Raw genomic sequence first — 23,959 nt, forward strand, 5'->3', positions numbered from 1 at the left:
CTTGCGGGCAGTCATAGTTCCTACCTAATACCAGAAGCACACGGCAGAATTCATCCAGTGATTCCTCGGGGATTTGTCTCCTCGTCGCTAGCAGATGTCGGGCACTAGAACTAAGACCCATTGAGGTGTGTGTCTCTGGACTGGTGGAGCGTGCAGGTGTCTGATATGATGCCTTTATTATTGCATTTTATTCTTCCGAGATCTCTCTCCACTCCAGTTTTGGGCTTGTATTGGAACTGAATAGGGCTTCTTAAGGCTCGGCCTTGTCCTCTTCTGGGAGTCACATAAGTGAGAGAGGAGAGAGAGTGAGTGACAGCGCGCACTGCATCCAACACGGAGGGCACCCTTGGCCCTGAAGTTTCTGAGACATGCATCAGTCCTTACTGGTTGGAGGCCCAAATCCAGTCCCCACATCTCTAATGACCCGGTCCGGCTCCACCCCTGCCAGCTGGACTGCCCGCTCCTCACATTCTGTCAATTCCTTCAGATGTGGCCAACCGCCTCTCGTATTCCCCCTCGCCGGTTATGGTCTAACTTCTGACAGGGTTGAGAGGAATTATATTTAGCATCATTTGTATGTAACTATTTCACAATTTGTTTCATGCTTCCAGTCTTAGAAATAACTCACTGGATTGTGTGGCCTCTCATTGATGGGCTTCAGGTTGTCCAGCAGGATTCTGGGCCAGCACCTGGAAAAATAGCGAGCCCATCCCCATACAAGAATAAGGCTCAGAGAGGACTGTAATTTGTGGAGCTTGCTGGTTCTCTCAATGGCTGAGCCTATTCCTGAACCCCCTCCACCTCCAGGGACCCGGGTTCGATTCCCGGCTTGGGTCACTGTCTGTACGGAGTCTGCACATTCTCCTCGTGTCTGCGTGAGTTTCCTCCGGGTGCTCCAGCTTCCTCCCACAGTCCAAAGATGTGCAGGTTCGGTGGATTGGCCATGCTAAATTGCCCGTAGTGTCCAAACGTTAGGTGGGGTTGCTGGGTTATTGGGTTAGGGTGGAAGTGTGGGCTTGGGTAGGGTGCTCTCTCAGGGGCTGGTGTAGACTCGATGGATCGAATGACCTCCTTCTAAACTGTAAATTCTTTGGGCGGGATTCACCGAACACCCCCCCCCCCCCTCCCCCCGGCCGGGTCAGACAACCCGAGGGAAGGCTCAAATCCCCCCCCGACGCCAGCTGCCGTGTTCTCCGGCGCCGTTTTTCGGGCGGTGGCGGGATTCCCACCATGCTGGTCAAGGGCCGTTAACAGCGTGGCCAAGTGGCCGTCCGGTTTTGGCCAGTCCCGCCAGCGTGAATCACTCAACTGAAGCACCAGCGGGACCTGGCAGGTGAGTATGTGGGGACGGTCCTTGGGAGGGCACGGGTGTATCTGACCCCCGGAGGGGGCGCACACGGTGGCCTGGCCCCGCGATCGGGACCTACCGATCTGCGGGCAGATTTGCTCCGTGGGAGGTCCTCTTTCTTCCACACCAGGCCCAGGTAGGTATTGCCTGGGGGCTGGCGCGGAGAAGAGAACCCCCCAACCCCTCCATCGTCAACCTAGCCCCCGAAAATGAGGAGAATTCCACACTTTCGGGGGCTGTTGATGCCGGAGTGGTTGGTGCCGGTTTTTCTGCTGGCGTGGGGACTTAGTCTCCAGAAGGGAGAATCCCGGCCCTTGATTCTATGAAAATGTATCAGATATAGATAAATGAGGGAGAGAATATCTCTATGCAAGCCGATAACTAACAAACTCCTGTAGCTACTTCCCATTTTGTTTCTCCCACTTCTGAACACTGTAAAGCAGGAGACTTCTAGTGTATTATATTTTGCTATTGAAGCTTAGAGATGAATTAAAGATATGATGATATTAATGGAAATGCATGCTTACAGAATGTACAATATTGCAATCTATAATTCTGAACAGCAGTGTCCATTAGAACATATTCATTTTAATTACTCAGTGTTCAGCAAGCTGTGGCCCAGGGTATCAGCAAAGGATGGTTTACTGCACCGAGGTCCACTCTGCCCAAGACCATTATTCGTATGATCCACCATCACCATCAATCAGTGACTGTCTAGATCCACCACCCATCAATATTGAAGAATGTAATGTCAGAGAGTGTCCTCCATCAGCCAGCTGGAGAGTGGGAGCCTGGAGCAAGGTATGTTGCGTTTGCAAAACTGCACTTAGAACATAGAACATATCCACCCTATACCCGTAACCCAACAACCCCCCCCCCCCCCCCCCCCCCCCTTACTTTTTAGGACACTACGGGCAATTTAGCATGGCCAATCAACCTAATCCGCACATCTTTCGACTGTGGGAGGAAACCGGAGCACCCGGAGGAAACCCACGCACACAGGGGGATGACGTGCAGACTCCGCATAGACAGTGACCCAGCCGGGAATCGAACCTGGGACACTGGAGCTGTGAAGCATTTATGCTAACCACCATGCTACCGTGCTTCCCCCTGCTACCGTGCTGCCCCTGCTAGTGCCCCACTTAGTGCTCATCCACCCTGACTGATTTCTACGTTCCATGTCCACTAAAAGGAGTAAGTTGACTCACGATGATGTGACTTAAAATGTTGAATGAATGTGATTTTTTGGTAGTTTTAGTACTAGATTGGTGCTTGATGGCCGGAGCAGACACAGTGGGCCAAAGGGCCTCTTTCTGTGTTGCAGACCTCTCTGGCTCTATGACTTTAATCTAATTCCAATGGGAATACTCGGGTGTTCTCTGCCTCCTAATGATTCTGTTCAATCTGCAAGTAACTGAATTATACAGACAAAAAAAAAGAGTTCAATTCTTGATGTACCAAGTTAGTTGAAACAAGCCAGAGTGACGATAGAGATGCTAGAGTTTGTTCTGGAGAGGAAAATAGGTTCAGGTTCACATTCCTGAGCACTACCCAACAAAGCTTGCCTGGAAGTGCAGGTGTGTGGGTATTGTTTGAGGACACAGACAGTGTTGTGTCCCTTTTGATCAGATTTCAACACCCGCTTTTAAGGGCAACATATAAATATTCAGCAGATTTCCCACTCCCGTTCTTATTGGGCGGGTTTGACGACGGAGTGGAAAATCTCACAAGAGGCCCAAATTGTGTTCCATGCTGACAAAACAGTGTGAAGTGATGGTGTCCCCTTCCACCAGTGCCCCCCCAGCCCCACACTCCCACCAGTGACGTAATGGGAATCTCACCGTTAGTTATTATAATTCCCGGTGAATGCATGTGAACTGGGACGGCCTTTAGGAATGGCACCCGGATCTTTCAAAAACAAAGTTGCTCGAGGCGAACCCAACCCACAAGCGTGATAATGTAGGATCCGCCACTTGATGTTTTCTTTCCTGTGCTCCCAAAAGATACGACGGAAAAAGCCACCGTTGATGCCGGCAACTTCGGCACCACTTTTCCCGCCCACTGCCGCACTGCCAAATACAGGTACAATTGCATCCATTGTCTCCTTGTGAAGCACCAGAACCCAGGTGACAACCTCTGGGCATCAACTCCACAAGGAATCAATATGCCCCAGGGAGAAGACAGGGAAGAAAATTGACACGGAATTAGGTAATATATTTCGATTAGAGCCAAATAAGCAGTGATATCTGGTTTTTCCACCTCGTAACCAGTTGCTAATTATGATCAAAATCTGCTTCCAAAACCTTAGCCCATCTCGTATATCGTGTTGCAATCATTCATGATTGTTCAGTTGTATCGATCTTTTTAGTGGCAGACTCCCATTACTGAAGAACAATTGTGCTGGAGCTGCAAGAATTTGAATGAACCCAGATGTTTACTAAATGACTATATTTACTGGCGCACAGATGAATCCTGAGGGTGACATAGTGAGCAGCCTCGCCTCAGTGCTCACACATGAGGTCTTCGCAGGTGGACAGAAAAGATCCCATGGCCAAGGTTTATTCCCCAGGGCACTAGAACAGCTTCCCTGCTCTGCGAATTGTGCCTTGCTCTCTTTTACACCTGCCTCTGATGGCACCTGGGTTTAACTTCTCTTCTGAAAGTCAAGCAGCCTGCCCTTCAGTACCGCACTCAAGTGCCAGCCTACATTGTGCACTCAAGTCTTTGGAATAGGCTTCAGGCTTCCATAACCTGCAGGCGATTCCACATGGCTAAAGCTATCACAAAGGCTAAACAAGGAAATTGATTCTGTCAACGTTTGAGATGTTTCAATACTTGCTAACAGTATTTTTTTGACCAATTGTTGACTTTTGGGGGGGGGGGGGGGGGGTAGACAATTTATTTTATGTTAACATTGACTTTGTCAGTACAAAGGCCAGAAGAACTCAGAGTTAACCTGAGGAAATGTAAAAGTCTCATACAATCACACAACAGTGAACAAGCTGAATTATCAGTTAATAATGCATTTCAGCACCAGCTGCATAATGAAGTGAATGAATATCAATCCTCATGTAAATGCATTGTAGTGAACATAAATCACTTGTTTTTATTCCTCACTAAGATAGTTATCCACTTATTTCAGTGCTCAGTGACCTGTGGTGTAGGGATAATGGAGAGAAATGTGCAATGCCTGACTGATGACAGTCACCTTAGTGAACTGTGCCTTTCAAACCAGAAGCCACAATTTCAGACTCCATGCTTCAACAATGTTTGTAAGTAATTTGATTTCAAAGTGCTTTTTAACAAAAAATACGTAATTAACTTAATTGTACATTCAATTTCATTAATAATCAATCTGTGTGTTACCCCCATCAGAGAATTTAATTCCTCCTTCCCCTCCCTGTTGTGGTGAAAAAACTTTCAAATAATACCACCCAAACCTTATTGTATAAAAAGATTGCATAGCGGAAAATGATTGGATTTTTTTTTTCACGTCGCTGCCAGAGGATTGACAAAGAGAGGATTCAACCCTTCCCACTCCCTCTCAACTAGGAGCCAACTGCCCCTACTTCAGTTCTTCAACAGAATGTCAGTGTTCCCTCTCGGGCAAACTGATTCAATTCACAACATGTAGTCGGGCAGACTGAAGTACCAGGATGAGGTCATGGAAGTGCTGCCAAGCTACAGCCCCTCAATACTGTTAACTCGGCAGCTGACAATGTGAGGGAGTTCCAGGCTCCAGTGATTTAAATTCACATGCTGTGATGCTGAAACCATCCCCAAAGAAATGGCAGTCAAAAATGCAACTCGAAAATCAGCTTTATTATTTATTAATCTGAAAACAAAATTCAGAAGGTGTTTTTTTTTTAAGTAGGGGTGATTCCCACAACTGGCAATCCCAGTGAAAAGCAGCGGCAATGGCTGCTGGTCGGGAAATCGCGGATCTGCAGTGCCTAATTTTCTGTCCACTTAAAGTAACAGTGGGAAAATCACAGGCTCCACGATTTGCCAAGCAACCACTCCCTCCAAGCAAATCTCCTCGCTTGATGGGTCTGATTTAAAAATGAGCTCTTATGCCTGCTTTTGTCCTCTTTTACTGTTGCTAATTTAACTTTGATAGTGTTTATATATTTTTGTTCTCAAACGTTAGAAATAATCATACTTCAGACTGAATATGTGGAACTTATTCAAGTGTATCTCCTGCAGCTCTCCAAATGGGCGGCATGGTAGCACTGTTGCTTCTCGGCCAAGGACCCAGGTTCGATTCCCGCCTGGCGTCACTGTCTGTGTGGAGTATGCACGTTCTCCCCGGATCTGTGGTTTTCCTGCAGGTGCTCCGTCTTTTCCCACACGTCCCAAAAGACGGGCTGTTAGGTGAATTGGACAATCCAAATTCTCCCTTAGTGTACCTGAACAGGTGCCGGAGTGTGGCGACTAGGGGATTTTCACAGTAACTTGATTGCAGTGTTAATGAACTTAATTGTACATTCAATTTAATTAATAATCAATCTGTGTGTTACCCCCATCAGAGAATTAATACTTGTGACACTAATAACAATTATTATTATGTGGCTGGTAGTCCGATGCACCAACACATTTTTACTCGACACAGACTGTAGTGAACGTGGTACTCCAGGATATTTATTCACAAAACAATTAGTAGCTAGCTCTTCGGGGATAATGGCCCGAATACCTGAGAAGTGGCAATCGCCAGACTGTCCCTCCACTCGAACCTTCCACTGCCTCGACACTGCTCCTCGTGTCTGGCAGGGTCCACCAAATCCGGTGTTATCAGATATGTGGAGGGCAAGGTTCCCCCTGAGAGCTGTGTTGCAGCTCTGTAAAGCGGGGAGAAGACAGGACATGGTCCCCTTTTTACAGCACTAGATTCTGTGTGGTAAGTCTAAAGATCCGGCATGAATGTTAGCGAATGGGTGAATGAGTGAATGGGTTGGTTGGTGTGAGGTGGGTCAGTCGGTGGGTCAGATGGTTGAGGTGGCAGATGGGTGAGATGGGTAAGTGGGTAGAGGATTAGTTGGATCGGATAGAGTGGTGAGGAGCTTTCAGTCTGGTTGGGTGGGTAGTTGGGTTGGCAGCATGAGAGCATAGTCAGGAGGGGTAGTCAGCTCGGGATGATTGGAAAGCTAGTTGGGGAAAATCGGGGGGGGGGAGGGGTGGGGGGTTAGTCAGGATTCTGGGAGGAAAATCCGGGGTCCAGAAGGGAGTTGGGGTGAGGAGGGGCGGGGGCGTCAGGGATGGTCAGTTCTGTATTTACCCAGGAATTAAACTAAGTTTTATTTGCCCAACGTTTCCTGGATAACTACTCAGGAAAGTAAATCAGAACTGTCTGAAGTCTCCAATTCTAATTTAGAGTCAGGGAAATTTGCGGAAGGTCCCGTTAGAAGGGGAATTGCTCATTGGATGTTGACATTTCTCAGACAATTCCCATAGAGGTCAGAACGTCAGGATTTCTCTCGCGTCATGTGTCGGGTCTCCGACAATCTGGAGGCCAGCGGATTTGGGTCAATCGAACAATATTCCATATAAACAGCTCGCACCACTTTAGTTTCTTGGGGCGACAGCCCTTTAGTTAGCATGAGGCCTGACTTCTGCCCATCTCCAGGAAGATGTCCTGCCTCATAGAGCTGCTGGCCAATTGGAGACCGGCAGCTCTGCATGCAGGATGAGCAGTGACCTCTGGCGGTAGGCCGAGAAGAATGTTTAGCGATGGCCCTGATATTCAGGTCCCTCCCAAATCACGCTGAGGCCAGGCTGACCAACACCAGTGAAGAATTCTTCTTTTCTGGACTTGTTCGGCATGGGGAGATTTTCTGCTGCCCTGATTGGTTAGCCTTTCGATGCCCTGATTGGCCATTTGGTCACAACACTCTGATTGTTTAATCAAATATTCCAGGGACTCGCTCACTGTGGATGCACATTTGTGACAAAGTGGAGTTATCCAGTTAGAAGAATCCACTTGGAGAAAAATTTAAACCTAACACAGAGTAAAACACATACACCAAACTGCACAGAAATTACACAGAAATATAAATGGTGACTTGACTTTGAATGGGAAATGTTTGTGAAAGAGTCAGGGATAAGGTTGATGGTCATAGAAATATTTGGAAGTCATCCAAAAGAGAGAAACAGAGTGGGCAAGGAGAGAGAATGATGGAGAGAATGGGCAAGGGAGAGAGTGAGGGACAGGGTGGGGGATGGAGTGGGCAAGGGGAGAGAGAGTGAGGGACAGAGTGGGAGACGGTGGCTAGGGGAGAGAGTGAGGGACAGAGTGGGGGATGGAGTGGGCAAGGGGAGAGAGAGTGAGGGACAGAGTGGGGGATGGAGTGGGCAAGGGGAGAGAGAGTAAGTGACAGAGTGGGGGATGGAGTGGGCAAGGGGAGAGTGTGGGATGGAGCAGGCATGGGGAGAGAGTGAGGGATGGAGTGGACAAGGGGAAAGAGTGAGGGATGGAGTGGGCAAGGGGAGAGTGTGAGGGACAGAGTGGACAAGGGGACAGAGTGGGCAAGGGGAGAGTGTGAGAGACGGAGTGGGCAAGGGGAGAGTGAAGAACGGAGTGGGCAAGGGGAGAGAATGTGGGACCGTGGGCAAGGGGACAGAGTGGGCAAGGGGAGAGTGTGAAGGGCAGAGTGGGCAAGGGGAGAGAGTGGGCAAGGGGAAAGAATGAGGGACAGAGTGGGCAAGGGGAGAGTGTGAGGGACAGAGTGGGCAAGGGGAGAAAGTGGGCAAGGGGAAAGGATGAGGGACAGAGTGGGCAAGGGGAGAGTGTTAGGGGCAGAGTGGGCAATGGGAGAGAGTGAGGGAGACTGGGCAAAGGGAGAGTGTGAGGGGCAGAGTGGGCAAAGGGAGAGAGTGAGGGACAGAGTGGGCAAGGGGAGAGTGTGAGGGGCAGAGTGGGCAAAGCGAGTGAAGGACAGAGTGGACAAGGGGAGAGAGTGAGGGACAGAGTAGGCAAGGGGAGAGAGTGAGGGACAAAGTTCACTTTTGTCATGCAGGAAAGCATGGTCACTAATTTGCACACAGGTGATTCTACACTCAGCAGTTAGGCAATGACCAGACAATCAGTTATTAGTAATTTTGAATGAGGTATAAATATTGGTCAGGATGCTAGGGTGATGGCCATTGCTGCTCTGCCAATCGTGTCAAAAAATATTTTGTTTCTACCTCGGAGGGCACACGGTGCCTTAGTTAATGTCTGATCTGAACCACTGCACTTCTGGTGGCATATTTACAACTGCGTTGGTGCAGGGCCTGAACTCACAACCTTCTAACTGAAGAGGCTGAGTATTCCCACTGGGCTGAGCCCAACATGGGACCATATAGCTTAGTATCCCATGGATGATATGCTACATATAATCTTTGATGTTTTAAAGGTGATGTTTCAGCAAGTTGTAGTGATATCCAGAAGACAAAAGAAGTGCAAAAGGATGGGGAGTACCTGCTTAAAATTGAAGGCAAAGTGATCCAGGTACTGTGCTACCATACTGCATTCTGTTTGCTCAGAAACGTGAGTGTTGCATCATTATATTGATACTTTGGTTTGCAGATATATTGTGCAGGAATGCATTCTGATTATCCCAGGGAATATGTAACTTTATCCAGTGGGGAAGCAGACAACTACTCCGAAGTCTACGGATACAGGTAAGTCATTTGTTGGCAGAATATTAAATATTCGCCTTATTCATTGAGCCCTGCTTGCGTAAGAATTACAGTTTCGGACATTTTTCCACTTAAAAAGAAAAAACTTGCACTAATGGCGTCACTGCTCATATATTCAGGACTCCCCCCCAATGTCTTGCAAGCAATTCATTACTTTTTGAAGTGCAGTCATTTTTCTTTCACAGATAAATGTGGCTGCTTTCACACAAGATCCCACACATTACAAGTGAAATAAAATAACTTGTTTTTGTTGAGGGATATATATATTGCACAGAGTCCAGTTTAAAAAAAAAAGATAATGCCATGGTACCTTTCAAACCCATCCAGATAAGCCACACTTGGCATCCATTTATCATTTGAAAGCCTCCCTGAAAAGGCAGCATTTCCTCAGTAGAAATCTCAGCCTAGATCATGTTCTACAGACCCTGGAGTTTGAACCAATTACCTTCCGATTCCAAAGGCCAGAGTGCTACTCCAATGCATTAAAAATGAAAAGTTTCTGCTGTATTTTTGATAGTAAATGAGAGTTTTCTCCATCAGTCAATTGCACTCGGCGAACGCCCCTCGCTAAGCGTTCTGTAAGGAGGTATGAATTTTTTCCTTCATTCATTTGAAAGTTAAGCAAACTTCTAAGAGCACAAAACCTGACTGATAGAACAGTTATCAGCTTAAGGACAGTTATCAATTCACAGAACAGTTATCAATTCACAGACGGTTATCAGTTCACTATGTATTGCTTCGACACCTGGGGTAGGTTAGAAACTTGTGGACAAGACACCAGTGACTTTCTCACAGTGACACCCAGCAGGCAAGGCTTTCTTTCCACAACACATGCAGATATTTGGCCCAATAATGTTAATATGCATCTCCCCAATTGGAAGTATTTTCTCCCGCTGTCAGATTGGCTCCACGACACGTGCTTGTAGGATTAGAATAGCGGTTTTAATATACTTACAACAGAGCCAGCCTGTTAGCCATTGAACATTCGGTGAACTGGCCGGCTGACCCTGTGGCACTGATCTTTATACAGCAGCTCCCGGGGGAGGAGTCCTGGCCGGAGCCAAGGGAGAAGCCCAGTACAACTCTCGAGTATTCCCAGAGCTACTCCCCCTGGTGGTCAGGTAGTGAAACTGCACTTACAATATAGACACATATATATACAGATTATAATCCCGTGTGAATCACATTCACCACAAGCATCATTTTGCAAGGCCTTCCCTGGAGCTGCCTTCAAATGGGATCGATCCATTCAATGTCGCCTCATTTGGCAGATTCACGTTTTCAGGAAGTCTTCTCTTCGTAGGCAGTCTCTCGGAGTCCAGGATGACTTGCTTCCACACTAAAAGTGAGTTTTCAGGTGACTGAGGAATCCAATGCCCAAGAGAACTACGGTCTCTGTCGCAGGTGGCGTGGGTGGGTGAGTGGGGGTGCCTGGGTTGCCATGTGCCCCTTTCGCTGTCAACGTTTGGCTTCAGCTTTCTCTTGGTAATTGTACTCCAGGTGTTCAGCTCCTTCCTGGATGCTTTTCATCCACTCGAAGCACTCTCAGGCCAGGGATTCCCAGGTGTCAGTGGGGATGTTGCATTTATTTCAAGGAGTCTTTGAGGGTGTCCTTGAAGAGTTTCCTCTGCCCTCCCGGGTCTTGCTTGCCGGGTCTAAACTCCTGTTTCGGGAGTCTCGTGTCAGGCATACGGATGACGTGTCCGGTCCAGCGGAGTTGATCGAGCCTGGCCAATGCTTCGATGCTGGGGATGCAGACCTGAGCAAGAACATAGACGGTGGTGCGTCTATCATGCTAATAGATTTGCAAGATCTTGCGGAGGCAGCGCTGATGGTAATTCTCCAGAGTCTTGATGTGCCTGCTGTACATAATCCATGTCTCTGAGCCACATAGAAGGGCTGGTACCACTTTGTAGACCACAAACTTGGTGCTGGGTCTGAGATCCTGGTCTTCAAACGCTCTCTTCCTCGGGTGAGTGAAGGCTGCGCTGGCACACTGAGGGCGATGCTGAAATTTGTTGTTGATGTCTGCCCTTGTTGACAATAGGCTCCCAAGGTGGAAGGTAGACCACATTGTACAAGGCCTTATCATGGATTTTGATAACCGGGGCAGTGAGGAGGGAGCAGGTTGGTAGAAGACTTTTGTCTCACGGATGTTTAGTGTCAGGCCCTGCTCATGTACACCTCAGTGAAGGTGCTGATGATATATTGGAGCTCGGCCCCAAGACGCAAACAGCATCTGCATACCGTTGTTCAATGACAGACAATAGGACAACCTATGATCAAATCACCAGGGGGCATAGATTTAAGGCAAGGTGCAGGATGTTTAGATGGGGATGTGAGGAAATCTTTTTCATGCATAAGGAGTGAAAAAGGAGTTGTAGGAGTTTGTAACTCATTGCCTGAAAGGGTGGTGGAGGCAGAGACCCTCAAAACATTCAAGAGACATTTAGATGTGCACTTGAGATGCCAAGGCATGGAAGGCTATAGGCCAAGTGCTGGAAAATGGGATTAGAATAGATGGTTATTTATAACCGGTGCAGATGCCATGGGCCAATGGGCCTTTTCTGTGCTGTAGACCTCTGTGACCTTGGATCTGGCCAGCTGGTGACCTAGGTTGAACAGATTCCCGCCTGATCGGTAGTTTAGCTCCACTCCAGCAGAAGAGCTTGCTGAGGGTGAACTGAAGATCGAGAAAGTGCATTGGTGGGATGACACAGCCTTGCTTGACCCCAGTCCGAACTTGAATTCGGTCTATGGTGGATCTGTTGGTCAGGATCATGGCTTGCATGTCATTGTGTAGCAGGCAGAGAATGAAGACAAACCTTTGTGGGCAGCAGAATGTTCCATAATCCCTCATGATTAACAGTGTCAAAGGCATTTGTGAGGTCAAAGAAGCCCATGTACAAGGGTCGGATTGGTGCTGGTTTCTGCATTTCTCTAGGAGTTGCCATGCGTGAAGATCACGTCCGCTGTGCCCCTTCGTGGGAAGCATCCGTATTGCAATTTTGGGAGGAGCTTTTCAGCCACAAGGAGAAGGCAAGTATGGAGGAATCTTGCGATGACCTTCCTGTGGCTGACAGCAGGGAAATTCCTCTGTACTTACTGTCAGGCTTGCCACCTTTTTTAAAGATGGTCAGGATATGGTGTTTCTGAGATCTCCTGAATGATCTCCTCTTTCCAGAGAAGGGAAATTAGGTCATGTAGTGCTTCTCCGCTATGTTTTAGTGTTTTGCTGGCATCTGCCTCTGATGTCCTATCGTTCTTTCACTGTCATACCACCATATCCATCTTGTGCCATATTAGGGTTCTGCTGAGCTGGTGGTGGGTAGCATGCTGTGTGGTAGAATTGAGAACACGCGAGTTGAAGACAGAATCTCTGTTAAGGAAGTCTTCAAAGTGCTCCTTCCGGCAGGCGCTGTCTGTCTTACTGCTCTTGATGACCAGCTCCCCATTCTTGGTCAGCAGGGGAGTAGGGCTTTGGGATTTTGGGCCATAGGTGGTCTTGACTGTGCTAAGTAAACCTCACACATCATGATTATTGGTTAACTGCTGGATCTCCTGCTGTTTTTCCACCCACCATTTATTCTTTAGGTCATAGGTTTCTTTCACTGGACCTCAGCCTTCAGACGTCTGTAGAGCTGGTTTCTTGCTCTGGAGTTGAGTTGCTGTTTCAGGTTCAGGAAAGCCTTGCATTTGTGACTTATCATCTCCTGGTCATTCTCTTCAAACCAATCTTGGTGTTCTTTGGTCGAGTGACCAAGCATCTTTTCACAAGTGCTGATTATAGAGTCCTTGAGGACAGACAAGGATCTGTTGACACTCTGTATCTCTGAGTCACTGGGAGTCATCAGGTTGGCAGTGAGGTGCTGTTGCTCGGTGTGCTTAATTGCTCTGCTTAATAACCTTTGCTCTAGAGTCGCCAGGTATCTTTCTGATACCACCACGAGGTTCACAGCCAAGTGCTGATAACTCAATAACTCAATACACCAGTTAGTAAGTTTCAAATCAAGACACATTTATTATACACACAGTCAATCACTACTCATGCATAAAACTTTACTTACTAGACTATCACTATAACTATAGGCCTGTACTTAGCTTTCAAATGGCCCACCAGGTCAGAGGAACAATGGCCTTTGTCCGGTTCTGAGTCTGCAGGTTTAAAGCTGGTATGGACTAGTAGCTAGGAGCGCCTATCTCATAGCGTGCGTTGACTGGAGACTTACTTGGTTGGTGCAGCTGCTAGGCAGGTCTCTCCTTGTTGAGGGTCACGGTCAATAGTTCTTTCGAGCTGCTAAGAGAACCTGCCAAGAAGATCGAACTGAACTTGGGGACTCTACTTTATAGTCCCCAGGGGTTTTGCGCCCTTGTGGGCAGACCCCGGACCTGGTCCCAATTAATTGGACCATGTCCCAATCGTTTCAATCGATTTCTCCAATGCTGGAGCTGTTCCCTGATCGCTGGGCGGTTCCTATGTGTCCGTTGGCCTTCCTTTGTCCTGGCTCCCACTGGCGCCGGGGAGTCTGTCTTGGTCCCGATCTCTTCAATGTATCTAATTGTTCCTGGGGATTGCTCATTAATATGTAGATGGCTACTGGTTTCGGTTCTGTCTGGGTTCTGCAAGTCTTAATACACAGGAAACCTGTGCCTGGCCAATTTTCCCTGCATTCTTTGCGGGCCTCCATTTTGGAATCGGGAAGTGGCCACCCCAGGTGGCTACAGTGCTGGCTGAATAAGACTCTCTCATCTGGGTCTTTGAGTGCCTCAGTGTTGATTTCCTGTGGCATAGTTCCTGTTGCTGTCACTGCTTCGGGGCTACATTGATGTTGATCATAGAGTGGATTAGACAGTGGTCCATTAGCAGCATTACCTCCTGTCATGGCACAGGTAATATGAACGTCTTTGTGGTCAAGCAGGTGCCAGTGTTTGGAGCAAGGTTGTTGCCATGAAGCCTTGTACATTACACTCTGATGGAACAATGTGTCGGTTATGATAAAGCTGTATTTGCGACACTTTGTGCCTGGTACCATTGGTGTTGGATTACCCCACGCTTTCTTTGCCGATTACAACTCCACAGAGATCTGGGAGTTCGGGGCAGCAGGGTAGCATGGTGGTTAGCATAAATGCTTCACAGCTCCAGGGTCCCAGGTTCGATTCCCGGCTGGGTCACTGTCTGTGTGGAGTCTGCACGTCCTCCCCCTGTGTGCGTGGGTTTCCTCCGGGTGCTCCGGTTTCCCCCCACAGTCCAAAGATGTGCGGGTTAGGTGGATTGGCCATGCTAAATTGCCCGTAGTGTCCTAATAAAAGTAAGGTTAAGGGGGGGTTGTTGGGTTACGGGTGTGGGGTGGTTACGTGGGTTTGAGTGGGGTGATCATGGCTCGGCACAACATTGAGGGCTGAAGGGCCTGTTCTGTGCTGTACTGTTCTATGTTCTATGTTCTATCTGTGCCCTTTTCAACTCTAGCATTGAAACCACCAAGGAGGATCAACTTGTCGCCTGTGACAACCCACTGGAGGTGGCGATCTTCTTCTGGTTTACCGTTCCAGAACTAGGTGTATGCGGCATCTTTTCCCTTCAGTCTTCCCATGCCTGCCGGGCCTCACTTATTGCGGTGATGTCAGTGTCGAAGCGCCTGAGCTCCTGGACAATCATCATAGTATGCCGTTGCAGTCTGTCGCTTTGGGGATTGTCCATGAGGGTCCCGAACTTCTTCTTAAGCAGTGGAAAATTTCTATGCGTGAGTTTAGGGGACAGCAGTTCAAACCTAGAAAGCTAAACTCTGCAGGTTGGAAAAGTCAACAGTTTACATATAAGATTAAGAGCACTGGTTTAAAACCTAATTTAACAACATCTCATTGCAATAGGAAAGCAGCTCTTGCCCTAAAGTCTCAGCATAAGCAGCAGATGTTCCCAAACGTCTTGTAGATAAACTTCGATATCCCAAGTAATTATTTTCATCCACTGCCACAAGCCTTAATGTGACGTCAGCCATTGGAGGTGAAGAGCATCATCCCGTAGGGAGGCTAGGAAAATGAAGTTGGATAACAACAGCACAAAACACCTTTGCATAAGAGCAGTGTTTATGGAGAATTGGAAAGAATTGGCTCAAGATCCAAAGGACAGTACCCAGGGAGGGGGTAAAGTAAATATTAAAAATGATTGCAGCGAGGAAGATGAGGTGAAGCATTAAGGACTTATGTAAGGACATTGATTAGAGCAGCATTGTGAAAAGAAGTATTGTTCTGATTGCAATTTCTACAAAATATTGTTTTTGTTTAGGCTGCAAAACCCTTACGAATGCCCTTATAATGGAAACAGAAGAAAAGACTGTGCTTGTAAAAATGACTATCTCGCTGCTGGGTACACTGTGTTTCACAGAATACGCTTTGATATCAGCACAATGCAGATTATCAGTAAGTTCTTTCCTTACCTTGCTCAGGGCTGGGTAATATTCTGCATTGCACAAATCAAGGGACATAATGGGGTCATCGTTAAAATCGTAAAGGGCGCAATAGGCAGCCAGTGAACAATCACAAGGTAATCAATAACTGCAGATTTTAAGTTTATCCTAGTTCCATTTTATGCAGGACTTTGTGAAATATAATAAATATATTTCTAATAAGTCAATCTACTTTGTTATTTTTGTTGCTACTATTTTGCATAATAGATTTTTAGGTTGAATTGATAAAGAGAGATTAAGTGGTTATTGGTAATGATAACAGATGGCATATAATGCTATGATTGCAGCAAATTTGGGGAGGAAAATAGAAAAAATCCTGGGCCCGGATTTTTGCACCCAGTTTGCGAGCAGAGAGTCAGAATATTTCCCAGCTCCGCAAACCTTCTTGGTGCCCCAGAAGTTGGAACTTCCATTCCGGGTGACAGGCTTCTCTGGGAGTAGGGTGATGCCGGAATGAGCGCGGAGTCTGCCGGGTGTGGAGGTGGGCTTGACAGAAGGCTTGTGCTGGTGCAACAACACTTTGTCAAAGATTTCTTTGAAAAGCAAAAAACAAAAAACTGACCTCACCCTTCAGATCTTCTCACTAACCCCTCTGCCCCTCACACACACTCCCCATTCCCCAACAGTGCCAACCTGTACCACTTCATGACCTCATCCACCCCCATGGCTCCTCCTACCTTCATTGCCAACTGACCACAATGCTTATAAGCATTCTTGTTATGATTGACAGCTCCTGACTAACTCAACAATTCGAAGTGCTTCCTGAGGTTAGAAAAGAGGAAGTGAAACAACTTAACGGCATGGATGTGGTCGGGAGTTGTCAATCATAACAAGAATGTTTAAAAACATTGCCCTGAGAATCAAGGGGTACTTCAGATGCATTCAAGCGTTAAGTGAAAGATAAATAAACAAACCTTCTGACAGCTGTGTTTAAACTATTAAACTGTCAATCAAAGGCGAGTGTAAGGTACTGCTCTGTGAAATTGAATGAATGCTTACCGTTTCAAAGGATCTCAGGGGATTTTGAAGTGTTATGGGCTTTCTCAGAAGGCAGCAAAAAGCAGCAGTTTTAAAATGAGTGGTCTGAGGGAGCAGTTGTGAGGGAAGGAAAAGTATTTTTGGCTTGAATCTTCAATGAAATGTCAAATCTGCTCTCCATCTGTCAGGCAGAGCAGGTCAGAGTGAGAAGGCCACCTGTGCTTAAGCAGATCAGACCACAACAAAGAATTTTAACACAGGGTTTCCTGAGATCGCCATGCCAATAGTGATCATCAGGCTTCCCGGGGCTGGAAGGGGCAGTCCAGACCCTGGACCCCCATCCTGGGGAGGGTCCAGGGATCCACCCCTTACCCACAATGCGAGCTTACTCAACCCCCAGAATCCATGGTAGACCCTCCCTCTGCAACCTGGCAGCGGCAGAGGAGCACAGGAGTATTGGGATCACCCCCTTGACCCTACTCGGGGGCCATCATGCTCGGCTAAGGTGTCACTGCCAGGGTGTCAGTGTCATGTTGCCAGGGGAAAATGCACCATTGGGTACTGAAGGGGGGGGGGGGGGGGGGGGGGAAGGGAGCTGAAGTGGGGTCTGGGGGAATTAGGAAGAACAAGTCCAACTCTTTTTCTGATATCATGGCAGGCAACACATCCTCATATCTATTAAGCCATCATTACTCTTAAAGCAGAAATGGAAAACAGTGCGTGTATTGTGGGCTATGTTTCTGACATCTCAATTTTTCCAGTTACAGACTTACATTTTGCTCAAACAGTACATGGAAGGGCAGTGCCATTTGCGACAGCAGGAGATTGTTACAGTGCTGCCAAGTGTCCCCAGGTAAGAAATCATCTAAACCGTTTACTTTTCCAGTTTAAAAAGTGCTCAATTGTAGGACTGAGTATGAATTTACAAAAGAGAAAGGCTGTCACAAATTTACACAGTATCATCTGTTTTTATTCATTATTTCCTCACAAACATCAAGAATTCGTCGCATTTATTTTGGACGGGGAGCAGAGGGGTGTCCCATACCTAGGTGTGACCCACTTTTAGCAATTGCACCTCATACCAATTCAGACTATTTTAACCCAGATTCCCCTGGCTGAAGCTGAAAAATAAATGTTTGTAATGGTTCATTTTAGATATCCGATGGAGTGAAAGATGAAGTTTACAAGCAAATGTGTTTTTGATTCATTATATTTTTGCACAAGGGCAGCACGGTGGCACAGTGGGTTAGCCCTGCTACCTCACGGCGCCGAGGTCTCAGGTTCGATCCCGGCTCTGGGTCACTGTCCGTGTGGAGTTTGTTCCCCGTGTTTGCGTGGGTTTCGCCCCCACAACCCAAAGATGTGCAGAGTAGGCGAATTGATCACGCTAAATTACCCCTTAATTGGAAAAAATGAATTTGGTATTCTAAATTTAAAATACAAAAAAGATTATATTTTTGCACAGTTAGACCTATACATTCTATGCAGAAATAGGTTTTGTACTCAACGCTTTCGGAACGTAAATGAAACTTCAGCATTAATGCTGAAAGTGAATGTGTATGTCGGAAATAGTGCGGTAACATTTTACTGCTGATTCACTCTTCACTGATAGCTAACATACCCAAATCTTTCTATGTGGAAACACAATAATCCACTTCCAGATTTTGCAGCCCACACAACATGTAGGGACTGTTCTCAGCAGGACTGGTGCACACGGATGCCACAGGCCACAAACTCTGATGATCCCCTGGATGCACAACTAACAATACTGTTTACATGATGAAACAGATAACGAAAGGAGGGTTGACAGAGTTGTTCTTTAACTTTGTAATGAGAATGGCAAGACACCCGTTGGGGCCTCTAATGAATGGCAGGGTTTTGTGAGATTGCCAGTTTACTGCCTACGGGGGGATGACCTAATGGAGTTTTCAGGCTAATGTCAGGTCACCAAGTAAACACCCCGCAGCAGAAAGTGTCATTTTCGCCAGTTCAGTGGAGCTCCCAGCATCACGATAATGGCCAGGTTGCCAAATGACTGCATTGTGATGGCAGACATGCAGTTCCGCAGAAAAATATCATTTTTTGTAAAAAGGTTTATTTGCCTTTTTCTCTCTAACCGCTGACTATACCGGTAGATTATGTGGTGTCAGCTCTGTTTGATGTTATAGGAAAACAATAGTATTTGGCATTCATTTGTCTAAAGTAGCTGATTGCAAATTCAACAACAACGACTTACATAGCACCTTTTATGTAATGAAACGTCCCAGGAACATTACAAAACCTATCATTCACGCACCTTCTTATTTTGTCAACGTCGGTGGGGCTTTCTTTCCAAACGTGGAAGTTAGGTCACTTTAATTCTAAATGGGATAAATAAATCATTGCTGTTAATACGATGAGATTTGACCCTGAGAATCTCAGCTGCAAACTCCTGAGAAACTGGCTGTTTGAGTGTTTTCCCAGGCAGTCGCAAATACTCTCACTTCACACGTAGGTGCCTCTGAGAACGCCCTAATCTCTCAATTGAATGCTGGGTTTGTTAGGTACCAGTTATGGTGTTCTGAACATTTCTCATTGCATCTTGTCACAGAAAATCATGTATCCCGTTTTCACAAATAGCTCAGAGACCAAACGTTCTCCCCAAGTTAAAGTCAACTAACATCTTTAGGGAGCAGAAAGTCCTCACTGAAAAATGTGCTGTAATTTGTAGATTATGTTTGGATGAAAGCCAGTTTATTTGATATGCCAGTATTTCAGAAGCGACTTTTTTGATGGTTTGGTTTATCTAAGAGCGATTGACAAGGTTAGCAGCCCAATTTCATACAGCCATGAACAGCAGCTTATGTTTTGTAGCTTTCTACTCTGATTGTAGAAACAAAACTACACCCGATAGTACAAAATTAACTTGAGGACTGTGCAATTATTCCATTGTTCTATGTAACAATGAAGTAGCTAATCACCTTTCCCTGTCGTCTGGATTATAATTTCCTTAAATAACAAAAAAACTCTTTAACAATCCAGCTCACCAAATCAAATGAATTTTTTTTTCTCCAATTAAGGGGCAATTTAGTGTGGCCAATCCACCTACCCTGCACATCTTTAGGTTTGTAGGGGTGAGACCCACGCAGACTCGAAGGTGTAAACTCCACATAGGCAATGACCCAGGGCTGAGATCGAACCCGGATCCTCGGTGCCGTGAGGCAGCAGTGCTAACCACTGTGCCACCTTACCGTCCTCCCGAATCAAATGAGTTGCACATGATACCAGGGCCGGGATTCTCCCCTACCTGGCGGGGCGGGAGGGTCGCGGCGTACCAGAGTGGCGAGAACCACTCCGGCGTTGGGCCTCCACAAGGGGTTAGGCCCGTGCCGGAGTAGTTGGCGCCCCGCCGACCGGCGCAAACGGCCTTTGGCGCCACGGCTGGCCGAAAGGCCTTCGCCGACCGGCGTGAGTCCGCGCATGCGCTGGAGTGTCAGCGGCCGCTGACGTCACCCCGGTGCATGCGCGGTGGAGGGGGTCTCTTCCGCCTCCGCCATGGTGGAGGCCGTGGTGGAGACGGAGGAAAGAGTGCCCCCAAGGCACAGGCCCGCCCGCCTATCGGTGGGCCCCGATCGCGGGCCAGGCCACCGTGGTGGCACCCCCCGGGTCAGATCACCCCCCCCAGGACCTCGGGGCCCGCTTCCGCCGCCTGCTCCCGCCGGCACCAGAGATGCTGATTCCCGCCGGCGGGAACAGCCTGTCAGGGCGGGACTTCGGCCCATCGCGGGCTGGAGAATCGCCGCGGGGGGCCCGCTGATCGGCGCAATTCCCGCCCTGCCAATTCCCGGGTGGCGGAGAATTCCTGCCACGGCGGGGGCGAGATTTACGCTGGCCCCGGGGGGTCGGAGAATTCCGCCCCAGATCTGGGCGTCAGAAACAAGAATCTGACGAATTGTAGCTCCAGTTTACTGCCTTTCCAGGTTGAACAAGAATGATGAAAGAAAAGGGCAAATGAGTTTGCTTTTGTGTTCTATCTGACTTATTTACTTGAGATCTGCAATTAATTGATATAGGGCTGATTTGTGCATGTTACACATTTCTTCCTCTCTGATGTAGAATTTTTATTTTGGGCATATCATAACCCCCTCCCCATGTAAAACGTTCTGATCTCTCTCATGTGCATTGTTAAGGCCCCTGTCTCACTGCCATGTCCATTGTTTGACTTGCTTTTTTTTTTCCGTTCTTAATTGCTGGGAGGTACAGTCACATAATCCACAGCAAGCTCAGTGTCCACAAGTGAAGAGCATTATTTACGCCTGCCCGCCCCTACATAAAGGCTAACCCCAGTGTGAGACAAACTCTTTCAAACCCTGCTTACCTGCAGATAGTGGTTTCCATCGTAATCAACAGCATGCTGACTGAGCACCAGATATGTGGAGCTCTCTCTCGGATACATTTAGGCTGTCAGATCCCATGTTTTCAAAGTAGAAATGTAGAGGGAACCCCTGGGCCAGTTGCAAGATTAATTCAGACCAGTAGGTCAAACATAGCATTGGCATCAGTAGTTTAGCTTTGTTTTGAGTCGTTTGTTTTTGAATTGAACCAAAATAAAGGCACAGGAATTTCTGTCCAGTTCCGATCATTTGGTTTAGATATTGTGATCTTAGGCAGCACGGTGGTTCAGTGGGTTAGCCCTGCTGCCTCAAGGCACCGAGGTCCCAGGTTCGATCCCGGCTCTGGGTGACTGTCCGTGTATGGTTTGCACATTCTCCCCATGTTGCCCCCACAACCCAAAGATGTGCAAGCTAGGTGGATTGGCAACGCTAAATTGCCCCTTAATTGGAAAAAATAAATTAGGTACTCTAAATTTTAAAAAAGATATTGTGGTCTTTCATTTAAAAACAAAGGATGTGGATCACAATGATTTGTCGACAAAATGGTGCTTGTCACAATTTCTGTTACTTTTCTGCTTGCACAATCCAAGTTTCTAGGTTTTCAGCCACTCTTGATAGGTGTTAGCTGGAGAGGAGACTTCAGATGGCAAAGAGCAAGTTATTTCCAATTGCAACTATCACATTCTAGTGGTTGATTGAGAATATGACCTTTGGCTGTGCTAGTTTAACCATAGTTAAAAAAAACATAAAATGCCTACAGTGCAGAAGGAGGCCATTCGGTCCATCGAGTCTGCACCGACTCTCTGAAAGAGCACGCTACCTGGGCCCAGTCTCCCATCCTATCCCCGTAACCCCACCTAATGTGTACATCTTTGGACACTAAGGGGCAATTTTATCGTGGCCAATCCAGCTAACCTGCAACCTTTGGACTATGGGAGGCAACCCACATGATGATTCTGGCTGAGCTGGTGGTTCAAGGAGAGGTTCTTCCCTGAATCTGATTGTCTGGAACTCAAGGTTTTGTCTATGATTAAAAATTTGAAATCCAAATTTATATGAATGCTCCTTCCTACTGTGCTCAGATTGCCCTTAAAAATGAATTCAATTTAGATCTGCTTTGGGTTGAGGGAAAAAGCCGAGATGAGACACTTTCTATTCCTCTTGTAAAGGCAAAACTAAGTTAAAAGCAGATCCAAACTAATTCTTTGTGTTCTGGAAATTACACAACTAAATGCCAACTTGACATGGTAAGTAATGTTTGTTATGTCTAGTTGCAATCCAGTGTCACTTAATAAATGAACAGTTGCACATGGATAAGAGATGCAAACAAGTGTTCGAAATGTAGAATTCCCAGGACTATGCTAATTTATATTTATATATTATTCCTATCCCCACCAGAATCTAGCAACCTTTAAAAGCGAATTAATAAACATTTTGACTCCATAGAATCCCGACAGTGCCATTCATACAGAGGCCTTTCGACCCATCGAGTCCGCACTAACCCTCTGAAAGAGCACCCTACCTAGGCCCACTGTCCCACTATATCCCTGTAAACCCACCAAACCATCAAATCTGTTTGGACAGTAAGGGGCAATTTAGCATGGCCAATCCACCTAACCTACACATCATTGGAAGGTGGGAGGAAACCGGAGGAAACTCCACACAGCTACCCAAGGCTGAAATCGAACCTGGCGCTGTGAGGCAGCAGTGCTAACCACTGTGCCACCGTGCCGCCCCCTGGCCCATCTTTACAAAAGAGACATTGAAATGGGAAATGGGTCATATTGGATAGTCCTAGAAAGCAAGCACAGACACTATGATCTGCCAGAAATCGTTACATTTTGAAAACTAATCGCCGGGAGGGAGATTCAGCAAGATTGTGAAGTCCCAAATGCAAAAATCCATTGATTCAGAATTATTGTGGAATTTAAGAATTCTGCAATGAAGAAGCAATAAAAATGTAACTTACTTTTCCTGAGAATTTCTCTGACTTATGATGAGATTCTTTCAGGAATTTCAATTCCAATATTCCAAGACAGGAGAAAAATATTATGCAGGCATGGATCAGAGGTATGCTGTGAATTAATTCCTCTTCATGGCTCTCGACAATAGATTCTGATTTAGAAGACTGATTTCTAACAAAGAAAATATTTCTTAAGAATTACAATTGTTTGGGACGCAATATTCTGAATAAAATGCCTTTGAGCATATTAATGTTGGGCGATTTTTAAGTAAAGGATTAAAAGTTTTATTGTTAAGTTTGATTAGCAGCTGATTTAGTGAATTTTCATTACACTGACATTCTTATTTTATTGATGCTTTTCAGGGACAATTTAGCATTAACTTAAGTGGGACTGGGCTGAAGATATCAGAAGCATCAGAATGGATTGCACAGGGAAACTATGCTACAGTTAATGTGCACAGGTCACAGGTATGTGAGTTTGAGACCAGAAATAGCCACACAAGCTGCATTTTGTTGAAACAACAGTCAAAATGTTATTTTCATTCGGTAATAGTTAAAATAGTAGCTATTTTATCTTGTGATGTTGTTGAATAAGGAGCAGGAAACCTTGACTAATTTTCAGCTCCTAACGTGAAGATTTCTGAGGCCGGTTGCAGTGACTGTACGACTCTGGTTGCGATTGATGCACAGGAGATTGAACAGGCAGTCTTCATAATCAGGGGGTTCAGCTACTATACGGCTGACCTCGTAACTACTGGTGTGTGAGCTCAGCTATAGTACGTATGTAGTCAAAGATAGTGAGGGCTAAACTTGAGAGACCTCAAATATGAGTGTTTAACTCTTGCCTGTTAGATGCTGTGCAGGAAAAATAGTGGGCGGGATTCTCTGTTTGCCGATGCTGAAATTCGGAAACATGATTGGGCGGAGAATAGGTTCTGACGCCAAAATCGTGGGGGTCGCCCATTTGACGGAAAATCGCAATTCTCCGTCACCTCGGCAGCGGCGCCAATGCGGTCCAGACAGCACGCACAGTAAACACTCATCGTATATCATCGGGGGCCTTACCCGGTATTCGCTGGGGCCTACGCGATGGGCAGAGTTCCCAACAGCGCGGTTCACTTGTGCTTTCTAAAAATCGTAAAACCGGCATCATGGC

General features: G+C 46.7%; 1 protein-coding gene across 1 annotated transcript in view; it reads left to right on the plus strand.

Moving 5' to 3' along the window:
• The window catches only part of LOC119954733 (A disintegrin and metalloproteinase with thrombospondin motifs 20-like), a 469,933-nt gene that overhangs the window by 437,327 nt on the left and 8,647 nt on the right, over positions 1-23,959 (plus strand). The window contains exons 32-38 of the mRNA XM_038780255.1: positions 1,949-2,149; positions 4,491-4,620; positions 8,740-8,834; positions 8,913-9,007; positions 15,309-15,442; positions 17,229-17,320; positions 23,167-23,271. Of these exons, the coding sequence (XP_038636183.1) occupies positions 1,949-2,149; positions 4,491-4,620; positions 8,740-8,834; positions 8,913-9,007; positions 15,309-15,442; positions 17,229-17,320; positions 23,167-23,271 (852 nt within the window). The remainder of the gene's footprint in view (positions 1-1,948; positions 2,150-4,490; positions 4,621-8,739; positions 8,835-8,912; positions 9,008-15,308; positions 15,443-17,228; positions 17,321-23,166; positions 23,272-23,959) is intronic.

Source organism: Scyliorhinus canicula, chromosome 20 (assembly GCF_902713615.1).
Source record: "Scyliorhinus canicula chromosome 20, sScyCan1.1, whole genome shotgun sequence".
NCBI classification, from domain to species: Eukaryota; Metazoa; Chordata; class Chondrichthyes; order Carcharhiniformes; family Scyliorhinidae; genus Scyliorhinus; species Scyliorhinus canicula.